The sequence below is a fragment of the Seriola aureovittata genome, chromosome 4, assembly GCF_021018895.1.
Source record: "Seriola aureovittata isolate HTS-2021-v1 ecotype China chromosome 4, ASM2101889v1, whole genome shotgun sequence".
Lineage (NCBI taxonomy): Eukaryota > Metazoa > Chordata > Actinopteri > Carangiformes > Carangidae > Seriola > Seriola aureovittata.
This window is the reverse complement of record NC_079367.1, coordinates 21981979-21998954: the sequence shown is the minus strand read 5'-3', so window position 1 is coordinate 21998954 and position 16976 is coordinate 21981979. Positions and strand designations below refer to the sequence as shown.

Genomic DNA, 16976 nt, shown 5'->3' with positions numbered 1-16976 from the left:
AGAATGTAGTGCAAAGTGAAGCCAAAGAGAAAAGATGAATGAGGTATATATGTCTGTCTAGAGATCGGATGCAACAACGTATATGTCCCTTCTTCCAATATGTCCTACAACATACAGTAAAGATCAAACACGTCAACAGGCAACCAAACTCTAACTATATCTATGACACTGGTTATACGGTACAGTTGGGGTTGAATCTAGTCAAATGAACCAAAAAATTGACATTTCACAATGTTTTATGGTTTAGGTTAACAGAGTTAATATACGATGCAAACTCCAAAACTGTTCTGTCAATCAGTTATTAGACACACTGGAAAGTTGTGACACAAAAACCTGGTTATGTATCCACTGTAAAACGCTAACCTTTTCTATGGCTAGAGACAACAAAGAAGAAAAATCTGACTGGATAACTATCATAACCCTTTCCTTTCTGAAGCCAACTTGATAGAAAAAAGAATTATATTTAATAATTACAATTATAAAATTAAAGATGAAATATCATTTTTTGTGTGGTCTGTGGTTAAGCTACGGGTTATGCACTTGGTTATGTTAGGGAAAGGTCTTGTTTATGGTTTAGACAAACGCACATGTTACTTGCAAATAAATAAAGAGAATGTATACACCCATCCATCACCCTAACATCCCACCGTTAACCATTCACATTGCTACAGACAGGGCACTGGACATAAACGATGAGGTGCAGGATCATTAACCATGAATGTAATTCCTACAGTGCCCTTACACAGGATACTGGCTCACTAGTAATGAACTTGAGAGGGTTAACAAAGCACCTCAGAAAACCCAAAGGACAGAAATGCCTTTTTTAAAAAGCGAACAGGGAGCAGGAAGTCATTGCTTTTGGGAACTGCCGATATTTACTTTAAAGCAAGAAAATTAAAAGAGCTGTCAGTCAGGAAGTATGCAAAGAAATATAATCAAAGTGGCGCCTTGACATTTCTCTCTCACTAAGAGACAAAGGAAGGAATTCGGCTTTCCCGTATCTAGATATTTATGACAGCTTCTTTACAATGCTGACACATTTGCAGAAAGCACAATTCATGACTCAGATGTGACATCCCTCTTTAGCTAGGGCGAATTGTCACTGAGGCTCTACACCTTGCTCGAGGCATCGAGTGCCTTACATAAAGAATATCTATTTCTCAAATCTTTGTTCTTAACGCCAATACAGTCACAGATACTACGTCACGCTGCACTTTAAATTGTTGTGGATATCACCTTGTATCTTTTCAGTCATAACTAGAGTAGAATATGAGTAGGAAGTGACATAGATAGGAAAAGGCCCTGTTTATAAACACTCTGATGGCATCAGAGTGTTAAGCAGAAGTGTCAATTCACCACAAGCTGAATTCAAGCCTAATATAGCTCTAACAGCTGCCATTCAGAGATCCAGCTTCAGGGGTGTGATTGAAAGCATTTTTGCCAAGGTAGTGATCCCTCACCCATGCACACACATATACATACACACACACACACACACACACACACCATTAAATCAAAGTACAGGGAGCCAGACACTGGCCTCTGCTTGACAAGTAAATTGCTTCCTAGATAGTGTTGGCAAACGAAAAAAAACGAAGAGAAAGAAGACGGTGGCATGAAGATGGTTAAAGAAAATGAATGAGAGGTGAAAGGCAATAGAAAGAGGCAAAGGAGCCAGAATAAGTAGATAACAGAAAGCAGCGGGTGTAAAATGCTCTGCTAAGCAAGACTGCATGGAGCTGTCGTCCTGTCTGATGAGAGCTGGGCGGAGGAGGAGTGAAATCAACATAGTGTAACTGATTCGACTGCCAATTGTGGCATTAAACATCTATAGGTGATTCTCTCATCCAAGACAAGTCTTAGATAGAGAACAAAACTTCTTGAAACACAGTTCTTCAAAAGGTCTAGCTGAGCCATGTACAAACAGCCATATCTGTATATCTTAAAAAAGATCTATGCAGAGCACAAGACGTGGAACAGTGCAAGATGAGGATATTTTCTCTCTAAATCTCTCAGCAGAGATGATTAAAATGTGCACACGTTTCCTTCTTGATGAGAGAACACAATGACATATTACTCTTGGAAAGTGCATAATCTGATCTCACTAAAATCTACAAAATCATGAAAACCACCAGTCATCTTAAAATCACTGTAATTAGATCAACAGAAGAAGCACAACAACGACTTCTTTCTTTCACCTTATTACATTTTCCATGAAGATCAAGGGAAGGAGCGAACACAAATATAATTTAGTCTATTTCTATTTTGCTACAATTCTCCAAGTATCATTGCGTTTCTGAGATCACTTGTATTACAGCCCAGCAATGAGCTTCTCAGGCTCCTAACTCAATGTCATTCATACAATTCAAAGACCGCTTCAGGTGAGGTGGTGACACTGGGTGCTAAGGAAACTGTTTGAGTTTGATGTTTTGAAAGGTTACCACCACAAAGAGAATTGTATTGTAAATGATTACCATAGAGTGTTTATAGTATCAACTCAAGTCAAAACACAGGCTCAAACGAGAAGCAGAGTGCTGAGGTTGTAAACCTGTTGTACTGACAAAACTTGACATGACTTGATCACAGTGTTCAATGTGCTCCATTTATTCTATTTTTTTATGACGGGTGTGTATCTTCTGATGAATCAGGAATGTTTAATTCTCATCGTAAAATGTCACAAACAAATGCGTATGTCTTTCCTGAGACATGCGAGTTGTCTCAGAAAATAACGGAATATGTGCTGATGTTTGCCAAGAACAATAAAACAGCGGTGGTGCCAAATGACTGATGTAACTCCTCCAACTTTGAGGTTTACAGTTTCATGGCAATAATAAATCACTGAAGCTAGGGCAGAGGTGTCAAGCTTACAATAGTCAGACAATCACACGGACTCACTGACAAACCATGATGATGGAGCCGGACCATGAAGCCGTTATCAGTGATGAGAAGACATGCAGAGAAATATCATATGTCTTACCTGGGGCTGAGGGAGGCTCTTGGCTCTGGGCCAGCCTGAGGAGAACCATGATGAAGAGGGGTGTGAACCCGAACCACGTGCTACGCATTGTGCTGCTCACTGTCCTGGCATCACGAGGCATCAGTCTGAGGAAAGGGGGAGAAAAAAAAAAAAAGAGTTAAAGACTAGTCGTGTTGCTATAATATCTCTCTGTTTATTGGGTTGCAAAAATAATAAAGAAAAATGGATATTCAATTTATCGCGTGGAAACAATAAAATACAAGCGTACAGGAGAAAACAGCAATTACTGCAACAGCATGAGCACAATACCTAAAACATCCCTTTTCTGATAACATTTTAAAGCATTAGTGAACACAAAGCAATCATGACAAATGACTCAATTCTTTATTGAGTTATTTTACGTCGTAGTGGTATGGCTGTTGAATCCATAATTTATAATCCTTTAAAAAGGAGCTCAGTCCTAGAATGCTAAGGAGATTGTGAATCGACTTTCTCTGCTGCTAAACTTGTATTCAGTATCTCCTTTTGTTCACACACATGCACGCACGCACACACACACACAAAAACACACACAAAAAATTGCCTCCATGTCAAATTGATTTCAGACAGGTGAGACAAAAGCGTCAGAGTTTAGTGGTGTGTGCGAGACAATGCTGCCGCGCTGACATCACCTGCGCGTACTGACAGGGACCGTCTGTAGCATGGAAATAAATCGGAGGATTGTCCGGATCAGCCATCTGTGGAACAACCTGTTCACCCTTGTTTGATTACATCCAGCAGGCCAGGCAGCCTCGGCTGCTCCGTCTCCTGCTCTTTCTCCATATCTCTCTCTCTCTCTCTCTCTCTCTCTCTCTCTTTCACCCTCTCCTCTCTGCACTGCTATGCACTATGATTTTCTATTCGCAGACCTTTTTCCCTGGCATGACACACTCCTTGAATTGGATATGCTTCAACTAAAATATGATGGACTGGCTTTATCATAAGGCTCTAACAGTGGTGACAGAGTGTCTTGAAGCCTTGCATCTTTTGAGATGATGAAGAGCTTTTAATATCGCCTTTTCTCGGTGTAAAGGTAAAAGTATGTGATAATGAAAAGCGAAGAAAAAAAAAAAAAAGAAACGCTCTGTAAGCAAAGCTACCAATGCTCAGAAACATTTTTTCTGCACATACGCTACTGCACACTTTCATGTCCTTTTAGTTCATGCAAACACCAAATGGGCCGACTATTTGCCACTTATTATTGGCAGCTGTTTCTCTTTATGCCACGCTTTTCTTCCACTCTCTCTCCTTTCTGTAATAGGTCTGCAGGAGAAAGAAGGCACAAGCATACCAATTTGTTCTTATAGCTTCTCTCCAATCTTATCTTCAGGTACTCAGTGGACACTCTTGCTCCCCTTTATATGCATTTCCTGGTCTCAGAATTAGAAGAGCCTCTGAAAAGACTGTCTATCAGATCTCATCCATGGGGAGCTCATTGCTGCGGCGTGTGCGTTATCATCACCTTTCATTCCTCCAATGTCACAGCAGAGCCCAAAGAATTATGAGTTGTATTTGCAGAAGTGCGCCATTTGCAAGTGATGATGATATGCGTACTCCCGGCTAAATGTCCGATAAAGAAGTCCCTGCGGTTAGACTAGAGGAGATTCCAGCGCTTTCACTTCCCCCTGGCCACCTGAACCAGCAGCACACGCAGGATCCTGGAGGAGCAGTGGACTATAGCCCCCCCCCCCCCCCCCCCCCCCCCCCCCATTTTTCTTGATAATTGTGCCAGATAAGCACTGCTTCGTCCTCTCACAGGCAATCTGATAAATACCCAATTACCAGTCAGGAGATGGCTGTGACAAGTGGGGCGCCAGGGGTCTTTGGTTTGGGATTGTGGGATACATGGCGGTGATACTTGAACGTCCACCTCAACCCAGGAGCAAGTGGTGGGGAGCTGGACTCGTAATTCAACTCATCCCCCCCTATTCCATTTGATTAATGAATGGATGGATTAGAGATAAAGGAAGATTTATTTGAGCCCTCCCTTCTGGAAACCACAAACACGTATGTGAAGATGCATCACAGCCCAGTCAATGGCCGTTCCTCTGCAGTCATTATTAAGGCCGCTTCCATCAAAAGGAAATGAGCATGTTTTACAAGAGTTGTTTCAGTGCCCTCCTCTGCATTCACCACCAATTCAGTTAGAGAGGAATGAAAGGCCCTTATTGTGTGTCTTTATCTGACTCAATGACTGCTGAATGGATTGAAGCCAATTAATCAGGCGGTGACAAGAGGCATTGCTGCTGGCTCAGTGACCAACTCCCACAAAAGACAGGAACCATCAGCAGAACACTCACTGGCCGCAAATTGATTTTTGGATGCCTACTAGACCAAGACGATATCATTCAAAACCTGCGGTTTCTCATTATGACGCTTCCACATGACCCAAGCACTTAAATTCAGCAGAGATGAGGGATGAGCAAGTACAAAACTTTTCCCCCATTTATCTTGCAAATGACAGAAGTTCAACCGATGTGCTAATGAGATGCAGTGCTCATGTGCATTATCCTTGAACCTGGACAAGACTCAGGTGAAATGTTTAAAAGGAGGATTTGCAGGTAACTTAAGGGTAAGCTAGTTGGAGGCCTCTGAGAATAAGACTGAACTTCATATTACCTCTGACTGGGACCTCTACACCTCACTGCTTTATCTATTTCTCTTTCATCTTCTGTTTTTGTGCCTCTGAAGCACACTGCACATTCTTACACTGACAAACCAGAGGTAAGGCAGCGTAGGAAGCAAAAGTGTCGGGACGCGGCAAAGAGGACAGCAGAAGAAATACAGTGACTACAAACATACTAAAGAGTATTAATGTCACAGCAAACCGTTAACACCACTTATTGTTCTATTTTTGTATTAAGAGCCATTTGAAAAATGAAGCTGAAAATTCCTTCCTGTAAAATACAAAAGGATGAAAAGATGTTTGTTTATTGTCCATCTGAATTGTAGGTTTTGTATTCACATTTTCTCCAAGATACGACCAGGACTGATCATGTGAATCCAAACAGCCTCGTCTTAGCTCGAGCTAATATGAGACAGTTTGGGTATTAACCAGTTATTGTATTTTCAGTATAGAATTCGACCTTGTGTTTCTTTCCAAAAGTGTTTCCTTGCTGCTGCACCTTGGAGGGATACGTCCTGGTACAGTCACATGCAAGTTTGTTTTCAGGACACAACACCAGCAATAAATCAACGCTCACCTACCAGAACAAAGAAACCCACTTGATTCAGCTAAATCAGGCCGCTGAATATTAGCTTCAGTGAAATACTTTCTTTCGGGGCTGCAGATATCGTCCGTCATTTCTGACACGCTACTCTTCTTACAAAGGAATCACTTGGACATTATGAGGAGGAGGTAGAATTACACTGTCCAGCAACTCTCTCAACATAGTACAGCATGTGAGTATTATATTCAGAGAGACATCAAATAATCCAAACCTATCGTTTCACTGACATCCGTGTATTAATTGCTACTCCGCTTTTCTTCTCAACATAGCTGGGCACACCTGGCTTTGCCTGTATTACAATTATAAAGTGAGATTTGTTTTTTCTAAGTTGCTCCTTTGTACTGTAATTTGCTGAATAAGAAGAAATGCACTTCTTCACAAGTTCTATACAACCAATATTGCATTTTTCTGCGCTGCTAGTATTCACCCGCCCACTAGAGAGTCAAGAGAATGGTGCATTTCAAGTTCAATATCCTCAACTAAGTTTTAGACTTCACAGTTCAGCATTACTGTGTGCCACTATAATAGTCTTGTAAAACACATGTAGCTGCAGTAGCAGGTGCAGAAGTGCAGGGAACAAATAAAACAAGGGAGGGTAGAGGGATTGTACACTATCTGATGAATCATTGGCTGCAGTTTACCGAGGTAGGAAATCCATCATCTCATGCCACAAATCCATTAAATAAACAATTCTGTTGAGGACCTCGACACATTATGATTTGATTGCACCGACTACTTGTAAAACATAACTAGGTTTGTGTGTGATCCTTTGAAAAAAAAAAAAACATATATATAACTACATATCTTATATACTAATGCAAAAATGGAAGTCACTGTATAAATTATTCCATATCTTTCAAAAATAATAGGTCATAGGGGACAAGTGATGTAACAAACATACCTGACAATCCTCGTAAATGTACCGTACATGTTTACAGTACTGTACTACTATCTGGAAGATCTGCGGTGATGCCTATCAATTAAGGTTACTGACACCAATTTTTCCAAGCCTGAGAGGAGAGGCCGCATTTAGCTTTTAACTCCAATACTGCAACAATTTACGGTTACAGCTGGAAGCTGGTAGTCAAAAAAAAAAAAAAAAAAATATGTTACATCAAATCTCATTTTGATTCAGTGAGCCATAAATATCCACTTTCAACACTTTTATTATAATTTGAAGTTTGAATGTGTAAACAACCGGCTCCAATGAACTGGTCTGAAATCACACAGGAACATGTGGATGGGAGAGCGGGACAAATAAAGGCGAATTTGTCTTGAGGTCATAGACACACATACAAATCCCCTTAAGTGTTGCGTTGTGTGTTTGTGTTGTGTCAGCGGCATGTTTTGATGGATAGTTCTTGTGCCTCTCAAGCACTCTGTTCTCTATGTCACCAAGGCTACTCCTTCCTCATAAAAATGCCAACACTGGCTTAAGCATCTCACATTCACAGTACATAATGCCCCTTCACTTCATTACAATAAAAGGATTAACCTGCCGGGGCTCTGTGAAGTGATCGGTGGGGAGGGTGGACAACATGAGGCTGAACTGTCCTTCCCCCTTAGCGTAGATCACATCGCTTGTGCTCCTCCAAGTCGTGCTACTAATCATCCACACTCCTGTGGCAACACATGGGGAAAGGAAACAGATCCGAAGCCATTAGGACGCCCTGCAGTTGACTTACATAATAGCATATGCTCCATCCGTTCCACAGGGAGAGACCCTGCTTCACTGTCCCACTTTCTGCACATCGCTAGCTACTGTATGTCACACAGTGTGGACCAGTCACCAGAAGTGTTATTAATGGTGGAAACAGTTTCAGACACTGCTTGCTCTGGCCTAGATGGAAGTTTCACATTCTGGGATAGATTGTAAAATTGCTGTAATTTAATCGAGGTAAAAAGGTCTCTTCAACAAAAACTGGCAAAATGATGATATGAGAAAAACCCAAATTAGAATAAATTAGAAGAGCCGAGAGCACTCCAGTGTGACTGGGGAGATGGGCCTGGTCACATGAGGCCTCCCCACAGTGATCCGTCTTCTCATGAATGTGATCCGTGATAAATTAAAAGCTGATTATTTCCTGGAGGGAGAAGCCAAGCGCTTGGCCCCCAGCCCCCTCACTGGCGGTGATGGATTAGTCCACAGTCTGCACTATGGACCTGTCCCCACTGACAGCAGCGCCACGGACGCCACAGGCCTAAGTGCCTCCTATCAAGATGCCATCTCTGACAACTCATAATTTATTTGAATAGATGCTCTACACATCTCTTTAAAGGACAATTCCATTTTTTCATGGGACAGATGGATGGTTCTTTGATTTTTCTGAAGTAGTATTACCATATAAACATCCAATCCTATTTAGAAGATACACTACATGGATGTACGTGCTGGGGGAGCTGGGGGAAAGTGCCTGATTTTTGTCTAGAAAACAGGGATTTATTAAATACAAACTCAGCTCTGTGTTGTATGTGAGTGACCTGATGGGGTTTCATGGTTGAATGCAGAATTTTTCATCGTGTTTTGTTTGTATTAAAATATACACTAAGAGCAGCACGGGGGGGGGGGGGGGGGGGGGGGGGGGGGGGGCTCAACAGCCAGGTTGAGAAACGTCAGTATTGTTGCAGTCAGAGAGCACTATAGAGCTGCAGGGTTCTGTGAGCGAGCTCAGGTGCACTGTCCGTTGGGCTTCCACGTAGCTGAGCTTTTTACATTATGGGCCCATTCACATGTGTCTGAACCATTTTTCCTGGGCCAGCATCATTTGGATGGCCAACCGCGCAATTTGTCTGCAGTGATTGGGTATGCCTGTGTGGGAACAAAGGCGGTCAGTCCAAGCTATTGTGTCCTTTTGTGTCCCATATGTCAGAAGTCTGCTGCACAAACAATGCAGCAACTGCCAAGAGCACAATAGTCATTATCTGCTGTAGAATCACTGTCATTATCCTGCTGCAATCATAACTCTAATTACAAAAGTTGCTTTGTAAGCAGGTAGATTATGCAATGTTAATTACACGTGCACAATGCGGCAAGCGCATGTTCAAATGCCACTCACAATTGTGGCCCGCACAAAAGCAGAACACGTTTTTACCCTTTGCCATATGCAAAGCAACGCCGGCGTCCCTTGGCGGCTGGTGTAAGCCCTCACGGTGCGATCTGACATCTCTTGTCATTAATAATATCTCATTAATAATAGTTGTAATGAATCTCCCTTAACCAGATTATCTGACATAAACCAATATATCCGTGCGCGTGGCTTTAAGTGATGAACCTCATCCTATAAACTGCTCCATCTCATTACTCAGTCGCACCTCCACCATCAGCTGGAGGGAGAGCTGAGCTGTGGGTATTTTCCAAGACTTGTGTGCTCTTTCGTTCTCAAGGTACCACCTTCCTTGTTCCTGCATATAGATACGCCATTGACCTCTTTTCTAACACACTGAGCTTTAAAATGGGTCACAGCCACCGTGGAGCAGGCCAAGAAACACGCTGGAGGGAAATAGGTTTGAAAGTTTACGGATAAAGCTGATCACAACTGGACTTGGGTGGTCTAACTATTATCCGACCCTCACATTTCATTTCAAGGCTGATGAACATAGATTGTAACCCACTTCCAACTGTGAATTCTTCGACATACAAGCGCAGCTAAGGTGTTCAAATTTGCATGTTGTCATAATACACGTGGGGCTGAAAAATGTGTGTTCATAAAAAAAACAAAAAAACACTGAATTTCTATACACCAGCTAGACACAGGAGGACCCCCCCCCCTTACACAAAAACAGCACAGCAACCTTTTTGCATTAATCACCATGAAGGTGCACTTTACCAACCCACTCTGGCAAATTAAATCCTCAGAATAATATCTCCATCATTACTGTATTTCTCCGCTTTGACACAAGCATCTATCTGGCTTTGGAAAGCAGCGCAGCGGCGCCTGCCAACTCTGAAGAGACCTGAAACCATAGAGCAATAAAAAGTGACATCAGCAATGGGAAAGTTAATAGTGTGTTTCAGATGTACTTTCTGGAGGACAGGAGCAGCGGAGGTTTCATTCACTGTAAGTGACAGCGGCTGGCAATCTCCCTCTGCCTCCAATATGCCCTTATGAATTTCAACCTGCTCTCTGTAATAACTTATAAATAGCTAAGGCTTCCAGAGGGGCTTATGTGACAAACTATAACGTCAGGGCATCCGCTGCATTTACTGTCTGTGTACAGTGTTGATGGTAACAGCTTGTTTTTGCTTGTTCATCTATTCAGCGTGATGTTTGATAGCAGCCGGCAGTTCCCTGGCGTTGCGAGAGGTGTCACACTCGAAGTTGTGTAAGACTGTTATTGACTTGAAACGATTTCTAACTTTGAGCAGCCGATTTGGGCAGCTGTCAGAGAACGCCTCCAGCTGAATAAACAAAATACAGAAACACACAGACAGACCGACGACATGACTGCAGGCGCCTGTTTCAAACTGGGCCACGGGCGCATTTTCTCCTTCAGAATACATGTTCTCCTGCTCATTTATAATCTGACAGACTCTTTATTGTCTGTGTACTGAATTATATCTCATCATTTATCTAGGTTAACCTGGCTGTCCGCAGTGTGATGTATGAGAGCTAATTCTGCAAACAGAGGTAGTACAAAAGATCCTTTACTCTACTATACAGCACAACGAACTCAGCTATAATACAACACTGTAATGTGCTACAGCTTTGGGCCTATATTGATCAAACTGTTGAGAATTCCAGTGACTGCTTCCAAAAGCCAACCTAAGGGAAGTCCACCAATTGGTTTACTTGTCTGGAGGAGCACTATTCAGCATGTGACAGCAGCTGCACAACATAATATCTTCTGTGGCTGTGGAGGAGCTTTGTCAAGTCTGAGAAAATGACCCTGATGATGTCATAAGGCTTTTTGATGTCATCAGGGTCATCTGGGCTGGGGCTTGGAGACACCGAATCTTTGACAAAAAGCCAGTGTTACAAACATTAGGTTGGGGTGGGGTGGGGGGTCCAATGAAAGATGCCTTTGAGTTGCAGTATGGGAAGCATCAGAGCTCTTGAAGCTTAACTCATATAGGAACTAAAAGGGTCACAATATATCCTCTATATAGCCTCTGCCTCCTCAAATTTGACTATTCCTTTTTAAATGTGTCTCTTGCGAGTGCTCCATCTTTAGGGAAGTGTAATACTAAATGGAATACCCCTTTAACCTACTTAAGAAAACTCTGAAGTTCTATTTTCTTAATGTGAATCTTAAGTAAAGTTTACTAGTACGAGTAAAAGTAAAGAATTTTTTACTTTTTTACCCCTAATTTTTTATCTTTCACTTAAATTTAAAAACATCAGCAATATACGTTCTTCGTGTCAAAAAATCCAAGTGATACTGTCCATGTGAGGAGATGGACTAGATCACAGATGTGAAAGTGGTGTAGTTCTTCTTTCCCCTTGCAACATTCAAACCACTGGCCCTTAAAACTCAAAGTGGTAAACTTTCATGCTCGAGAAAACAGCAGACAAAGATCAAATGTGTGATATGAGACATGAAAACTATACATGGATAAACAGCTGCAGCTGCAACGATCGCCAGAGAGCAGGAACCAAAGAAAGAAAAAAAAAAAAAAAACTCAGGTAGATAATGAGAACACAGTGGGTTTGTACTATCTGAGCGCTGACAGACAGGAGCAGTGGTCCCGAACATGTATGTGGTTCAACAAGCCCCCGACACGGTGAGCCCTTCTCCTCGGGACTGTCAGCCTTCAGCAGAGCACATCATCTCTCCATGAGGATTTCATCACATTAGCCTAAGCCAGGCGCACAGATAGCAGCAGCAGCTACAGTGCATCATTCACAGGCAGACACACAATCACCAATTAGAGCTATCACACATACTGTAATTAGCAAGACTGACTGATTTGAGCTTGTGTAAAATGTATTCATATTATCCAGATTACAAATAAGCACATTCATCTAATTAGCTCGCATAGCACACAAGCTTAATTAAAGTTAATACATTATGATACCCCAAAATCCAGAGATTACAATACTCCAAGGTTCTAGTTAATTAGTGTATTCACACATTGATAGACAGGGATCACGGCCTCCTTTTCCCTCAGCCAATTAAAGCCGAGGGTCGAAGTGTGTTTTTCTGAGTTTTTTCCACGAGCATCTGTATATGTGAATGAGTTCAAGGTAACTCTCCTCCTACAACACTCTTGTTCTTTCGCCAAAATATCTTCTTCCTCCTCCAACCCTTCCTGTGTGTGTTGCGTGAAATGATACTAGCAGCCAAGTGAAATTGGCAGTTACAGAGGCTGTCATCCGAACGGCTCCTCCTTAGTGTTTGTTTACAGAGGGCTGACAAAAAAGGCATTTTCAGATTCCTCCCTCTGTATTTAGCTTTGACTGTGGCGGGCAAACAGAAAGAATGCTGAGCTGAATATTCATTCATCGAAGAGGACTTTCACACTTCATAGAATTAACTTTGCACTCACATACTCTGCGAAGCTGCATTAACATAAAGTGGCTCATTACAGTATTGCACGGCTATGGGTCCAGCTTTGTTATTAATGGAGGTGGGGCGGGGGGGGGGGGGGGGGGGTGTATCTGAAAGAAAAGCTCCAGCGTTAATTTGTTGTCAGGATCTGGGTATAAATCAGAGAGCAGACTACAGAGCCTCCTGAGATGTTACCCTTGTTACCTCGAGTCTCATCCTCTAAAGAACAGAACACACCCACACTGTACTAAAACACACACATGCACGCATGCCTGCACACACACTGACATCTCCACTGCGTTTTATAATTTAAGGGCATATGAGGGCAGAGACGTCGAAAGAACAAAGAAAAACTGCCTCCACTAATAAAATGTCAAGAGAGAATTATGGGATTTCGAAGTTGAAGAACTTTTCACTTTTCTGTTTTTACACTTAAAGGAATAGTGTCACATTTTGGGAAAGAAGTTTATTCTCTTTCTTTCTGAGAGTTCGGTGAGGAGATTGTTACCACTCTCACATCTGTGCACCTAGTATGAAGCTACAGCCAGGAGCTGGTTAGCTCAGGTTAGCATAAAGACTGAAAACGGGAGGATACAGCGAACCTGGCTCTGTCCAGACTGCCTACTAGCACATCTGAAGTAAAATCTCAAACTCTTCATTCAAGACACTACGGCCTTCTCCTTGTAACATAAGGACAGGTGCCAGAAGGTGGCTCAGGAAGGAGGGCAATAGGTGAGAGACAAGAAGCTGAGAGTTCATGTCTTTGTGTTTTATGGCCCGACTCCTAATAGAGTGATTTATTCATTTTTATCTTCTACATGAACAATGCACATTAGCCAACACTGATGTGCATGTGCCAGTGAAAGCCAAATTATCTTGACATGTTGTCCCTTGGCCAGATACTAAATCATCCATTAAGTAAAACAACAAACAAACATGTAAAATCACAACAGGGAAACACAAGCGAAACATGTAGTAGCTACATAGAGGAAGAAAAGATATAAGAGAAAGACAAGTGATACAGATATAGATATATAATACTGCTGTAAACAATCAGTTTAACCTGTTAAAACATCAGGCTCATTTCCCAACAGTGAAATTGGGAAAGCCCATGGTTGTGCTTATTTATTAAACCTTCTTAAAGGCCAATACTTAACAATACCCGAAATATACTGTACTGTATCTTCATTGACTGTAACAACATCTGCCTCTTCTATTCCAATGACACACTGGCATCATGGCGACGCTCGAGGTAAAGATGCTCCTCTATCATTAGATCAACTTGATTCATTCTTAAAAGCTTTACTGAGTACTGAGAGGTTCATTCATTCATTCATTTTCTACCGCTTATCCTCTACTAGGGTCGCGGGGGGGCTGGAGCCTATCCCAGCATCTTTTCGGGCGAGAGGCAGGGTACACCCTGGACAGGTCGCCAGTCCATCGCAGGGCAAACACATAGAGACAGACAACCATTCACACTCACAGCCACACCTATGGTCAATTTAGAGTATCCAATTAGCCTAGTCCCCATTTTGCATGTCTTTGGACTGTGGGAGGAAGCCGGAGTACCCGGAGAGAACCCACACTTGCACGGGGAGAACATGCAAACTCCACACAGAAAGAGCCCACGGCCGAGCAGGGACTCGAACCCGGAACCTTCTTGCTGTGAGGCGACAGCGCTAACCACTGCACCACCGTGCAGCCTAGTGCTTTGAGATTATGAGAGGTAAAAAAAAAACAGGCTCCAACATGGCTAAATGGGTGGGAAATGGAAACAAATGTGATGGATCGATAAGGCTGATAAATGTTGCTTTTCAGTGTAAATTATTTTAAGAGGCTACTTTGCCAATTTTCAACTCATACATAATATTTAATCCATATAATTCAATTAAATATGGTTGAAAATCATTATGGTTTCTCTGCTGACCATCAGGTGATGCAAAAAGCATCATCATCATCATCATTAGCACAGAAATGCACTGAGGTCTGCAGATCTCTGGGAAATAAGTCCGCTATCTCGTTGGATTGCTCGCAGTAGGAGCTAACATAGCTAAAAGACATTAGCTGATTGAGTGAGTGTTTATATGCTTACATTACAATTGGTTTCAGGAATACTCAATGTCTGAACATAAGCTGTTTTTTATGCAAATGAAATGGTCCTTTAATACAATTAGAACCCCTATGGATACAATAAAACGTTAGCCGACCAAAACAAGAGAAGTATAACGCAGGTGGAAACTTAACCAGTAATGAAAAAGCTCATAACTGCATTGTGTCATTTATGGTAACCAAAGATAGAAAATGCAGACATTACTTATCACAAAAGGGTTCTGTGAGTACATTACAATAAGATCAACAATTTTTTGTCATGTTTGCATTTACCTAGAAAAGCACTGTGGGACAACTTACAAACAACTCAATGAATATTTAGAATTTCCTACAGGTGGAAGTGGACAGGAATTTGTAGTTAGCCTTTGCAAGCATTCAAGCCAGTCAAGAACTATAGATAATGCCAAGAACAACTGTAATTTACACTCTGAGTGACAAGTTAAGCACTAAGATGTATAAAGCCAGGGTGCATTTACCGATGAGATTTTAGTAGTCCATGTCTGGTTGCTTTCCAGACGCTTTATTACCAAGGTGAATATATCACTTCATCACACAAGTCCTTTTGGTCACCAGATAAAACAGTAAGAAACTGAAAAATTGGCTCGATAACAAACTGAATGACTAAGAACTACAATCGTCAGGGAGCGCTGTGTTAAGAAAGCACCTCACTCTTCTACATCAATAGAAATCACATTGACTGCCCGGCTTGTGCCCATTAATATTTTTCTGTAAAAGAGGAAACCCTACATAAAAGATAAAACACCCACCAGGAATCTTGATATGTAACATATCATGTGTGAACTCTATCCTGCGTCTCAATTTCTTTTCATTTTTTCATGTCATTTTTGTTGTTTTTTTGTCGTCGCCCCCCCCCACCAACAAAACAAACGTAAAGGACCACATGCATGTACACACAGACAAACACAGACACACAAACTAGCAGACAGAATCAAGAGGGTATTCCTGTCTCCTACACCCTGATGTAGATGGATGCCCCTGGCTGCTGATCCTGAATCTACATTAGGTCATTACAATAAGCAGCGTGGCCCGACGAAGCCCGCGAAGTGGAGGAAGCAGAGCAGCTTGGGAGGAGAACTACTCTGCCAGCCCTGTGGGGAAACAACCTTGACACAGTCATCTGTCTTAGTTACGCTGGAGTTAGACCTACTGACACACACACACACACACACACACACACACACACACACACACACACACACACACACACACACACACACACACACACACACACACACACACACACACACACACACACACACACACACACACACACAGAAGGGACGGGGCAGCCCCTGCAATCTCTGCTATGTTGTTATCATACTGCATTAAAGGAACTAATAGAGTGCATCTAAAAATATTGAAAATATCACAAGGAGAAAAAAAGAGGTTTGGCTCTGGACATAATGGATGACAAAAGTGTCAGCGTGTTGGGAGGGGGGGTGTTGTTTTCTGGTCAGCTGGGTGGCAAGGTGCAGCAAGGTTAGAAATAACCTCACTTCAGCACAGGTGACTTCTGACCCTGGGTGCCAGGTGAAGGTAACGTGTGGAGGTTGGAGAGTGGACCAGGTCACAGCGGAGAGACACGGAGATGAAAAGTCTGGTCGGGTGAGGGGTGGTGGTGGGGTGGGGGTGGGGGGGTGCAGGACAAGGGCGTCACTGCGGTGAGCTCTCACTCAGTCACCCTGGGGCTGCCTGTGTTTACGGAGCTGTCAGTCACGTGGTGAAGCCTCTCCCGGGGGACGCAGGCCACCAAGGCGATGAGAAAATAATAGCTCCTTCTGTCAGAGCTTCGAGGGACAGGGGTCTGATGGACACTGCTGGGAATTAGAGCCAGCCTCCGGGACACATCCCGTCCTACACTTAAATACTGGCAGGACAGACAGTCACACACAGGACACAGGAGGAAGGAAAACCTACTGGTCTCGCCAATGATATCAATATCCATGCTAAGAACCCCTAATATTTGTGATGTCCTTGTGTGTCTTAGTGTTATAATTGAGATGTCTGAGGTAAAGGCAATAAAGCAAACACACACTATATGCTATTCTTTGAAGCTCTTTAAGGATGATGCAGCTCATTTCTTTGTTGCCTTAATTACCTTATGTTTGTGT

General features: G+C 42.4%; 1 protein-coding gene across 3 annotated transcripts in view; it reads right to left on the bottom strand.

Moving 5' to 3' along the window:
- robo1 (roundabout, axon guidance receptor, homolog 1 (Drosophila)) overlaps window positions 1-16976 on the bottom strand; it is a 328239-nt gene that overhangs the window by 200515 nt on the left and 110748 nt on the right. For all 3 annotated transcript variants that reach the window (XM_056373312.1, XM_056373311.1, XM_056373313.1), the window contains one exon: window positions 2978-3102. In XM_056373312.1, the coding sequence (XP_056229287.1) occupies window positions 2978-3098 (121 nt within the window). In that variant the 5' untranslated portion in view covers window positions 3099-3102. The remainder of the gene's footprint in view (window positions 1-2977; window positions 3103-16976) is intronic.